Source organism: Schistocerca americana, chromosome X (genome assembly GCF_021461395.2).
Source record: "Schistocerca americana isolate TAMUIC-IGC-003095 chromosome X, iqSchAmer2.1, whole genome shotgun sequence".
Classification (NCBI taxonomy): Eukaryota; Metazoa; Arthropoda; class Insecta; order Orthoptera; family Acrididae; genus Schistocerca; species Schistocerca americana.
Genome location: NC_060130.1, coordinates 313,902,446 through 313,915,309, shown reverse-complemented (window position 1 = coordinate 313,915,309; position 12,864 = coordinate 313,902,446). Strand labels below are relative to the sequence as shown.

The 12,864-nt window shown below is 42.9% G+C and overlaps 1 protein-coding gene across 1 annotated transcript in view; it reads right to left on the bottom strand.

Moving 5' to 3' along the window:
• Window positions 1-12,864, bottom strand: part of LOC124555988 (KICSTOR complex protein SZT2-like) — a 211,179-nt gene that overhangs the window by 74,984 nt on the left and 123,331 nt on the right. The window contains exon 14 of the mRNA XM_047130033.1: window positions 12,491-12,605. Coding sequence (XP_046985989.1) covers window positions 12,491-12,605 — 115 coding nt within the window. The remainder of the gene's footprint in view (window positions 1-12,490; window positions 12,606-12,864) is intronic.

The following is a 12,864-nucleotide window of genomic DNA, read 5'->3' as shown; positions in this document are numbered from 1 at the left end:
ACTAATACAACAAGGTCATTGATCTGGGTTCATTGCAAAATATATAACATAATTAAACAAGATAAGGAGTCAAGGCCACAAGGTTGGTAAGGAATTCTTGTGGTATGGCACTTCTTTTCTCCACCAGCACAGTTGACAACTACTGGATGGTCATTAGTGCACATGAACTTGCTGCAATACATCTCCCCAACACGCCCAACACACACTCAATGGAATTCAAGTCAGGGGAACGGACAGGTCATTCCATTCACTGAATATTCTCTAGTTACAAGTGCACCTCCATCTGTGCAGTTCATTGCCGTCATGCATTGTCATACGTCAAAATCAAGTCAGAACTGATGTTTCAGTTCTGACTTGAGAAGACGTACATGGGGAAGGATTACAGTGTCACAATAATGTTGATTGGTGTGTGTAAAGTGTTCAAAGATTTGGAGGTCAGTACACCCACGCCTCCCAACACCAAAACACATGGACCACCAAAACAATCATGCTTGACAATGTTCCTGGGTACATGGGAACACATAATGCACCCAGACACATTGTTCAACATGATCATTTCAATGGTCCAAGTGTTATTGTGTGGAGAGGCATTATGTTGCATGGGCATACTGACCTCAAAATCTTTGAACACTGTACACTCACTGGTCAACATTATTGCGAAACTGTATTCATTCCCCATGTGCATATTTTCAGGTATGCAGTCAGCCCTGATGTCATTTTTATGGATGACAACGCACGGCCAGATCAAACTGCATATGTGGAGCTGCTCTTTGAATGAGAGGATACTCAGCAAATGGAATGAGCTACCTGCTCACCAAACTTAAATCCTTTAGAGCATGTGTGGGATGCATTGTCAAGACATATTGCAGCATGTCCAGATGGACTAATGGCCAGCCATCCAGCAGCTGTCAACTAATTCAACCTGGGAGCACATTGCAGAGCATTCATTGCCACCTGTTGTGATCACACGCCCTATTAGAACAATGTCCCACCTTTTGTAATATCAAGGAGACCAACATAAATCATGATGGTTTAAGTGTAATTATTGTCTTTGAATAAAAGTTTCATTTCTGTTTGTCTCATTAACCATTTCTTTCTGTTACTGTCTGTACTATACTACTGCAGTTCTTTCTATGTATGGTCCAAGTTCCATGGAGATATGTTACTTGGCAAAGGCACATGATGTGAAACTTACTTTCATTCTTAAGATTTGCACACCAGTGTAGACCCACTGTTACTTTTCAAAGGAGGAACATTTAGTGACAGTGGGAGGGGTGGGTAACAGTTTGAAAAGGGGTGGCCATATAATGTCAGCAGTAACCTGCCAATTATAGATTCTAAGACTTGGGGCACAAATATCTATTTTGTCAAGTTTTTTGGCTTCATGAACGGCCATCAGTAAACAGTACAGCAAAGTATAAGTTAACACTTGTTTAGAAATGGCAAAGAGATGTTTTCAGTCACCCTGGTCATTATTTTTATTCACTTTTGGAATTACAAGTTTATTAATTACAAAGGTTGGATAAAAAGTAGTGGCAGCACTACTGTAACATGAAAGGTGTGCATCAAATGGCATGCACACTGTCTATAGCTGATAGCAGCAGGTCAGATGAAGTAGTGCAGTGAGTGGTGACAGCTGTGCTTGAGTCAGTTGCCTTGTGTACTGCCTGAAAGTGTAGGAGGGCAGTGCAAGTGCCTGAACAGTATCTTTAAGAAGTGGGGGTTGGAGATATTGGAACACCCATGGTGTTCACCGATTATGAGTCTACGCAATTAAAATCTGTTCGCCAAAATGGAGGAACCTCTTCACGGCACACACTAAAACGCAACAGAAAATGTCATCCGTGGCTTAGGCAGTCCTTGTGTGACATCAACACAGATGGACATGCTGACAGTGTGTAATGACACCCACTTATGTGGGGAGGTGATAGAGATGTGGGGTGATTATATAGAGGGTGTCTAATACAGTGAACATCTGTCAATAAAGTCTGGTATGAATTGTAATAGTGTTGTCACTATTTTTTATCCAACCCATGTATGCTGTAAAAATATACGCCACTCACAGTCATTGACTACCAGGACACATAGCCTTCCCCTAGGCTACTTGTGTAATTTATAATAACTGATGCCACTGCCACAGGAGGAAAAAGGAGCCCATACTGTGGGCTTATCATTTGCCCCCCCCACCCCACTGTCACTGTAGTGTGAACATATGAAGCAGCATGGGTTTCCAGCCGTGTAGACAATGGTACATTACTACATAAGTTAGAATACTGCAGTACTGGAGGCAAGGCATTCAGCTGATCTCAGTCTTGTCTGAGAAGAAAAGAAAAACACAAAACCAAAAACAATTGGCTTTACACTATCGCATAGTGGGAAATGGGCTAGCATCCAACTGGGATGTTGTAATGTGGGATACTCCTCAGAGTTCCAAACAAGGACCAATTTTTTTTCTAGCTATACACTGATCAACCAAAACATTCTGACTACTACTTATCTCACAACTGAATGTCATCTATTGGTTACAACTGAACGGTGTCTAGTGGTTTTGTGGGCAAGTGATGTAGTAAGGGAAGTGTATAGGCAGAGCAGAGACAAACAGGGCCACAAATGGGAAAATCCACTGGCTTATGTGACTTTGACAAAAGGCAGATTGTTATAGTCTGTTGCCTAGGAATGAGCATATCAGAAATGGCGAGTCTAGTTGATTGTTCACATGCTACTGTCATGACGTTGAAGGATGATAAAACCACAAGTAGACGACAAGGTGTTGGATGTTCATGCCCCATCACATAATGTGCTCTGAAAAAGCAGAATAGGTAGCAAATCTTTAGACAGAGTACAAGGCTGACACAGGCACAATGTTTTGGGGCACACTGTCCACCATACATTGCTGAACATGGGGCTCCACATCAGATGATCCCTACATATTCCCATGTCGACACAATGACACTCAATTATGACTGCAATGGAATGGTATCATCGAGAGTGGATACACATTGCGTCATGGACAGAGGCCGGTGGGGGCAGTTTTATGCTATAGGAGACATTTACCTGGGCTTCTGTGGGACCTATGGTAGTAATCGAAGGCACCATGGCAGCTGTTTACTATGTGAATATCACTCTGGATCACCTGCATCCCTTCACACTTAGCGTCTTCTCCGACAGTGAAGCCATCTTCCAGCAGGGTAACTTGTCTGTGTCACAAGGTCAGAATCATGCTACAGCGGCCTGAGAAGCACAATGATCAACTCACATTGTGGTTCAAGTAGCTCATGTAGGCCTCTACCCCAGATCACATAAGAAACAGACTGACTGCCCACTTGCTCTGGCAGACAATCCTCGTCAGGGAACAGCCAAAAAGCGGCGAAGGTGTCACAACCTTACTTGTGACATCAACCACTAAACAACTCTAGATTCAGAAAAATTTGTTGTAACTTTGCTCAACTGCAAGCAGCCTCAAGTTGCTTTCTGCTGGCTGGCTTCTGCGAAGTACTGCTGTTTCTGAGATAAGTGTCATGAGTTGACAAGCAGAGTGCCTGCAAGTAAATCAACTGAGGAAGGACAAGCAGACAAGCCCCAAACTAAAAATGTTCAGACTTCCCATCAAAGATGAAGAAGAAGTGGATTTTGAATTCAGCTGAATGAATATATTAGTTATGTCACTAATTTTGGGTGTTACTGGGTGAGAAGCAGGTCCATTGCAGCTGTATGTGAGGCAAGCAGGCAGGTGCAAAGGTGCTGATATGTAATTTCACAAGTGAACCAGTTTGTATACTACAAGGCAACTGGGCCAAGCCACACAATTGTGGTGACATTACCAGCCTTCACAGTATCTCCGTACCATTGAGACGTGATATGTGTTGACCTGAATGTGCCAGTAATCAATGTATACGCACAACAAGCATGCTTTTAATTACTACAGATACCCTCTGTTTCTATCACAGATATGCACAATCTGGCACCACCCTCCACAACATCATGTCTACGAAAGTCTCCATCAAGTTATGGGCCAGCCAGCAACCGACGCCAGTCTGGGTGGCCATCTCCATCCGATCAGTTCACAGCACTAAGTCTGAACCTGTGGACTTAGAATGACATGACGGATGAGCTGTCCCAATACTCCATGGTGACAACCAACCTCCTGGGTTGAAGGGTAGGGGTTTGCAGCCACGCTGTTGTAGCACTGCCGCCATCCATCTGCACTAGGGTGAGTTTCTAACCCAGAAGCAGTGGACGTCTATGAGAATTCAGTGGAGAGTCACATTGCTGAGATTGCTCACTCAGGGCTACAAAGTGTTAACCCAAGCACGCACTGCCGAGTGGGGTAAACAGTGTCAGCAAAGCAGGGCATACATATCAAATGGTCATCTCGCACTGCGATCTTCCGACATCAATGTTACTGCCGGCAGACCACACACCTGCAGAGGGCATATCTGGGGCTGTTGAAGCACATCAACATTGTAACTCAAGACTAAATAAAATATATTATATCTTGAGCAGAGTTTTTCTAGCCAGCCCTTGCCAGCAACACTACCTCCACAACCCGACAAAGGTGCACCTCTAGACCACAGCAGCCCCAATCACCGTGGATCATTATGGAATTAATAAAGAGCCCTAAGCACTCGATCCTGTCCAAATTTAGTTGATGTTAGATTCTGATATAACACAGGAACTGCACTTCCAGCACAGGAACCATATATCATTTTTAAATGAAACCATTAATGCAACTAGACTGTATGTTTTTGTTATTGATGTATTTCACTACCACGATTTCACTTGTAGAGCCATTTTCAAATGCAATGTGAAAACAAACCAATAAAACATACTGATAACAAAGTGCAAGGCATAACATGATGACATTAAATAAACACCATTTAAGGTGCATTATTTCAGTTTCCACCTTGCACACGAACACAGCTCTACAGCCAAAATTGTGATAGTGAAAAAAAAAATGCAAATTTACAGTCACATAGCAGCAATTATTTCATTTAAAAAGTATATTATGGCTGTGGTCCCCAGCCAAGGAACAATTACATCTGTTGCGACCAGATGAAACTACTTTTGTCCAGTTCTTTTGGGTTCTTTGATTGCTCAGTGGGGTGGTTAACAGGAACTGTGACTCTTGAAATTTTAGTTTTCTGTATCACATTAATGAATAAAAGACATATTTAACTTTGATAGGCTTCTTTGCTACAGGAGTATTGGATAATTTACAAATGTCATTCAGTATGCAAGCATCATACTGAATGACATTTGTAAATTATCCAATGCTCCTGCAGCAAAGAAACCTATCAAAGTTAAATAAATTCAGTATGAAAGCATCTAGAGTAGCATGGAGAGCTGCATCAAACCAGTCTCAGGACTGAAGACAACAACAACAACATGAAAGCATCACAAGCTGCACTACCTAATAAACTGTTCTCTCATAGTAAATCTTTGACATTTACAACAGTACAAGTTCATCTGAAACTTCCACAACCAGCTTGGCCTACATATGATGTAGACTCCTTCAGATGAGGTCATGAACTGGGGCAGAGTTCCTCCCAGCTTCACTCTATACTGAACTCAGCACGAGGGTGTTGCAGTGCTGAGGGGAAGTGTGGTCCTCAGGACTGCCTCCCATATGTTGTTGCGGATCGCAGGGAGCCCCTCACTAAGTTGTGGTATCGATACGCACTGCTGACTACAGTGTGGCACTGCAATCTCTGCATGACACCACAATATCATTTCTGTTCTCTTAAACCCGGTGTATACTAGAACGAACAGAAATTAATACAAGTGAACAAGTGTAAACCCTTGTTTACACCACACCAAATGGAAGTGATCAGAAGTGAACAAGCATTCACAGGGAATTTGCCAGTATTCACTACCGTTCATTTGTATTTATCAACAAGCATATACAATGGAATGGAGCCAAGAGAACACGAGATTATGAGCAATAGTGTGCATATGCCGAGAATGCCATGGCTTCTATTTTTAAATTTTTTCTTGTTGCATTGGTGCAATATGAGTTTAAAATTTGTCAGTAAACTAAATGATTACAGATTTGTGGTTGATGGCATAAACTTGTTTAAAAGGAAGCATGGGTGAGTTTCTCAACTCCACTCCTCCAGGTGGTAAGTGTAGTGCCTTATCACCACAATATCATACATAGTTATTTTGGTAGAATTTGAAAATTTATACCACATTCACAACGGTTGGGTCATTAAGTGTGCTGAGATGGCTCAGTTGGCAGATCCACCAGAAAAGCTAATTTCACTGCAACATAAAAGTTTCAATGAAGAGCTGGTTTTCTCTAAGCAAATATCACCAAAAACATTATACAGCTATGGATGAATGTTTATTTGTCTGCCAATGGGAGGTTGAACTTATCCATGGGTAACTAGTTGGTGGTCACATACACAGATAAGCTACACAGGTGTTGCAACAGAATTGGTATTGCATATGGCTGCTTTCACACATGGGCCTGGCTCTTTATAGACAGTATATACAGGAGACAGGAATGGAATAGGATATGTAAGGTGGATTCATGGGACTGGTCTTGCACTTTGGTCTCTCATACAGAAATTATGCATGTAGCAAGTGATTCAAGGCAGGATAACATAAGGAAGAACTAGGATATTTCATAGCTTGGATGACGTTGAGTTTAAAGAGCGTACTCCTCAGGATACATTGAAAGGTACCACGGCAGTAGCTGAACTGTCTGAGTCTGGAGGAATACTAGGTAACTAAGGGAATGCTCTCTTGTGGCTGGTTAACGAATTTAGTTGTAAAAGAAGGAGTATGGGGGAGTATGCTGATGGAGATCTATTTGTGGGCCAAGAACGACAAAAAGTGTCTATCTCAGCAGAACTTAGCGAAGTGTTCAGCAGCACTGAGATATGATGCACCATCCAAAGACTGCGGGAGTATACAAGGAGGCTTTTGATGTAAAGGAAAAGCATATATTGAAGAGAGGTATTGGTGGTCCCAAAGTTTAAAGGAGATGGAGAGTCTGGTATCCCGGTTCGGCAATTTTAAAGGCCCGCCACATGGAATGAAACTTGATGAGAGGCACTAAACAGCATTGCTGCATCTGTGGGCACTGGTGTCACCATTCCAAGCACTGCTGCAAGAGCTGTGCCACCTAGCTGGCCTATCAGTGCCCATGGCTGTCCATTAAAGCCAGCAGTCAGTTATGATTTCCTTGCGCTACTGTACTGATTTCACTACACATCATTCTCTTGTTTCTGAATTTGTTATGTCTTAGGTTTTCAATCTTGGTTTACTTGCCGGGCTTGTTATTCTGGCATGCTATATCCATTGTTTGTCTTCCTTTTGTTGCTGCCCACCTGTGTACTCTCATGTGGCTCACTGTGATGCCCCAGCCAATCGGCCTGTTTCAACTGGTTCTCAAGTCGTTCCCAGTATAAACCAATTCCACTCACTGTAATTGGTGATGAGGGAATAGATTAGTAGCATCCCATGGATGCAAAGCTTGTGCAACTCATAGAACAGGAACAGATGCTCCTTTCCAGCAGCAGATTCGACAACAACAACAGCACCACCAGCAACAGATGGAGCTGCTCCAGCAGGTTCAGGGTAACCAACCCCACCTGCATTTCCACCATTTAATGATGCCAAAGAGGACTGGAGCATGTATTTGTAAGGGTTAAAATAGCACTTCTCTGCTTTTCAGGTTTCTGATGACACTCTACAACAGTATTTTTTCCTTTCTTGTGCTTCATTGGAACCATTTTTTGTTACTAAAGAAGATGACACCACTCTCGAATGCTGTCCCACTTATGTTTGAGGAGATGTGTTTGTTGCTGTCAAATTTATTTAGAATGATTCCATGTGGTTGTATTGTGCCTCAAATTCCATCAACACCACAAGCAACCTGGCCAGTCCTACCAGTGCTGGTACACAGAAACAATTATGGTACTGAGTAACTGATTACCTATGCATCAAAGTCTCTGACACCCACTCAAAAGAACTACTCACAGATCAAAAATGAAGCTTTAGCAATTACCTTTGCCATTAAGAAGTTCCAGATTTATCTGTCTGGGATCAAGTTTACCCATAGTATAGCCCACAAACTGCTGGTAGCACTCTTTGGGCCACACTCCTGGCTTTCAGAGCAGATGGTACAACAGCTCCTGCACTGGGTGCTTCTCCTCAGCTCCTACAGTTTTACCATTAAATATAAGCCCATGGTGCAACATGCAAATGCTGATGCTCTCTCTTGGCTGCCCTCAGAACAAGACCAGGCATTTGACAGACAGGAAATCTTATGTTTCCACATCAGTGTGGAATGACAGGATGCCTTGGATGGGTTGCCCATTACAGATAATCACATCACTGCTGACATACGCCACAACCCTGTCATAGAGTGTGTCATGCACTAGGTGCTCCATGGGTGGCCTACTCATTTATCCAAGATCTACACTCCTGAACTCTGGGTCTGGGTTCACCTCTCCCACCGTCTGTCAGTCATCTCTGATATTCTCATGCTTGACACAGAGGCAGATGATCACCGTGTCGTGACCTCACCTACCATGCACCCTCATGTTTTGTATTGCCTTCATTGTAGGCACTGGGGTACGTCACAGATGAAAGCCCTCATTAGGTGACACGCCGCTCCGCTGCAATTTTTCATCCCCTGGTCCATCCCCCTTTGCCCCTGGAACTGCACTCATCTGTATTTTGCTAGTCTCTCTCTAGGGTATATGTGGCTCATTGTTATGGATGCTTATTATAACTACCTACGGTGTGGTCAACATGGCATCCACCACCACTGATGCCACTCTCAATGCCCTTGTCCAGATTCTAGTAACTGAAGGGCTTCCCCAAACTATTATGTCAGACAATGAGCCGCAGTTCACGGGGACAGCTTCCAAACTGTTCTGTACATCCAATGGCACCAAGCATCTGTTTAGTCTGCCATTACACACATCCTCTAATTGTGAAGCAGAGCATATAGTGAAAATGTTCAAACAACAAATGTTAAAAGTGATGGGCGTATCCACCACCACAGCTCTACTCGCAATGTTTCTGAGCACCTACAAGACCACCTCGGTCCATGACCGTAACCTCCATGGGTGGCAGCCATGTACTCTCCTCCCATCTTCTACATCTGCAGCTCATGGAACCCTGGACCCGACAAACTGGGGGCTTTCTACCAGGCTCGGCTACATAGTCCCACTTGAATAGGACAAAACTCTCATGGATTCTGTCCAATGTGGTCACCACCCTTGCGCTGCACCTTATGATGGCTGACACCATGAAGGGTTTCAAGTGCCGGCATACCAACCAGCTCCATCCCCACGAATCGACTGCACCTTCACCACCAGCTCAGTCGGACCTGGAACGTACGCCCTTGCCACTGCAACATCTGCACAGGTACAACTTGTGCTCCAGGTCACCAGTAGCACTTCCCGTCAATGCATGCACAAGTGGAGGTCTCAGTGCCACCTTTTCCCTCTTGGCCTTTGTTGCCCACACCGCTGCGGCCCACTCCACTGGGCTCCACCAAATTGCCAGACACGACGGTTGCTTCCCACCAACTGGAGGGCCTTTTGTGCTGGGACTCCACCCACACTGCCATTTCACCTTTCCAAGTGTTGTCCAGGGTGCTTCTGGCCCTATCTGCCCATTACAGGGTGGCAGTATCTAGTGTCCCAGCCCAGCAAGTTTGAAAGTCCACTAGAATGTGTGGAACTTCACAACAGCCACTATACAGCACTGCTACATCTGTGGGTGCTTGTCTCACTGTTGCATGTGCCACCGCAATGTAAGGCCCACCTTGCCAGCCTATCAGGGTACAAAAGGTGCCCTTTAACGCCAGGAGTGCAACAGCTCTGCAGTAAGTCGTGATTTCTCTGCACTACTATATTGATCTCATTACACATTGTTGCCTTGGTTCCGTATTCACTACGTCTTAGGTTTTCGATCTAGGTTTACTCGCTGGGCTTATTATTCTGTCATGCCATCTCCATTGTTTCTCTTCCTTTTGTTCTTGTCCACACGTTTACTCTCAGGCAGCTTGCTGTGACACCCACAGCTGGTTGGCCTGTTTCAACTAGTTCTGGAGTCTTTCCCGGTCTTGTCTGATTCTAGTCACTACAGAGATCTTTTATGGAACCGTCAGAGGGGTGGTGGACAAATTTGAGGACAAAGGCTTGCTGAGATGAAGAGAACCAAGGGAAGTCAAAGGAGGGGATGCGTCCAGGTTCTGGAGGAGTCAGGATAGTTTGTCTCTGTTCTGGATCCAATTAACGAAACCATCATTAATATATCTGAATCAGACAATGAGTTTAGACAAGAGTGGCCTGATAAAACTCCTCCAGATGGCCGACCACGTAATTAAATTCGCCGACACGGAAGTTCTGGCTGTAGAGAACCACTATCACACACGCTTGTTCAGAGAAGCTGTAGAAATACAAAAACACGTGAACAGTTTGAACAAGAAGGAGAAAAGCCTTAAGGTAAACGGATCCTGGCTTCCCGTACTGCAGCGAACGACCGTCGCAGGTAGCAAGAGGAGAACCACACCGGAAATGACCGCGGAGAAGCCCTCGGACGTTGGCGCACCAGTTACATATAGTCTGCGGCCGCGAACTCGGCTCCAGTTCACCACCGGCAATGGAGGGTGAAGCTTTGACAATGCCAGCCACTTGTGCTGGCGAAACGTCAGAAAAATCATTAGATGAACATCGGCTGAAGAACCCGAGACAGAAGCCAATAGGCAGAAAGATTTCTGCATGAGAATGCATCCTGCTGTGGCAATAACTGATTGTATACCTCCACCTCAAAGGAGAAATAGTTGTTGGTAATACAGATTGTCATATGCATAAACAATGAATTGGTAAGTCCAGAGTTTGTGGAAGATTGTGAAAGGTAGTGTCTGATGATGGCAATAAGTGGTAGGATTCAGTGTGAGTAAAGGTTGCAGTACGTTGGGCACACAGAGTGCTGGGTCCAGCAATGGTATTTGGAAAATACTTTAGACAGAGGATAATCCATCAATCACTGAAAATGGCCTGGACAAATACCACATATTTGATTTCAAATATGTCTACACTGCCACATAGGGCCAGTGAAATCAAGGGCACCATAATAAAAGAAGTCATTAAAATTATGACCAATGATGGGTCTCCCATTACGTAAAAAAAAAGGGGGGGGGGGGAAGAAAAGAAAAGAAGAAAAGAAAAGAAAAAAGAAGAAGAAGGGGATCACCAAAAGAGGATGAGAGTGACAATTATCAAAATGTTGTTCTTTTTCATTGAGCTCAATTCCAATTGATACAAGCCAGCAACAAAAATATATACTGGTTCCACTTTCTTGAAAAACTTGTCTACTGTATGTTGTTGCATGCACTTCGTCTTTAGAGCACTGTCTACTTAAAAAATTGTTACATCATCTCTCTTCTTTTGCCACTCATGCCAATATATCTTAATATCATCATCAGTATGGTGATTCTCATCATCATCTTCTCATATGGAAGGAATTTTAAATTAAATGTTTCAGCAACTCCAAGATCATGAGATATGAAACACCAGCTCATTTGGAGAAGGAAACATTTATATTCATTTTCATTCCTTCCACCTTTTTTCCCAATAGAGTAGCATCATGGTGTTAATGCTGGGTTTTCATCTTTAGTGCTTAGGATAAAATCTATTTCCAGAGGGTTCCTCATTACCACGTTTGTAACTGATAACATAGCTGTAGTTTCAAGTTATCTAACAGTTTTCATACACCATCAAAGGTGGAAGAAATCTTGTGAAACGCTCACTGATATGAAAAATGCTATCTTCAAAGCACACTTCACTGTAACTATACTGAAAATGTTAATTACTTTAGAAAATAATAAGTAAATGTTCAAGTCTGTTTTTTCGTCACATGTTGGACATAAACTATGCACTCAAGCAGTGTGTCCACAGCAATTTGTCGCATAGATTGCTGCAGGGAAAAGGATAAGTATAGAGGGAACAAATTTTGTCTCCTCCTCATAGTTCATGCAAAATATACTTGCATTTTGTGCTTGTATAAAAGTGGAAGTGAGACACAGAGGAGCCACTGCTACAGTTGAAAATAAAATAAGTACAACACAACACAGTGGAGTAAACACAAAATTAGCCAATAGTTAATACAGTCTCATTTTCTTGCTATGGTTTGCAGTGACTGGGAGTGAATCCATACTGAGCCAGCCATTCAACATCTACCAAATCCTCTGCTCCGAGCACCTCCATTAAAAATATCAAGTAACACCGAACACACTGTATAGGCATCTAAGCAATCCTAACCATGCCAAAGGGTGAAAAAGAGAGCATACACCATGAGCAAGCAATAGCACAGATTTGGAAACAAACAAAAGACCTATCATCTCTACATTCAGAGAAACTTAAATTACTTATAACTGAATTTTTTATCACATTTTTATGTCTGATTTTCTAGGTTTTCTTTGTTAGAAACAATGAATTATTATATAAGTTCGTTCTTGACATACCTGTTGTCGTATCATTGATGGTGTACCCTCAAGAAAAGCTAAATGGAGCACTACACACGGAGCTTTTGAGGCAACCTTTAGAGCAACAAAAGACTGAGGGGGCTTCTCTAAATCACTGAAACAAAGAAATGAACATATTTAAAATTTCATATTTAGCTGTAATAATACAGACAATATATTATCAACTAATATAGTTTATCATAGCTTGGAATTTCAAAGCTGAACATGAGATTTTGGCGTAATCTGCATCCTATTTAATACATGGATTCAGCAGGATTCTGAATGTTATCTTCAGACCCTGAAGGGCTACATAGTTCACACTAATTAATATAGCACCACCCTGTCAGAATTACCCAGTAAGTAAATAGTATTTG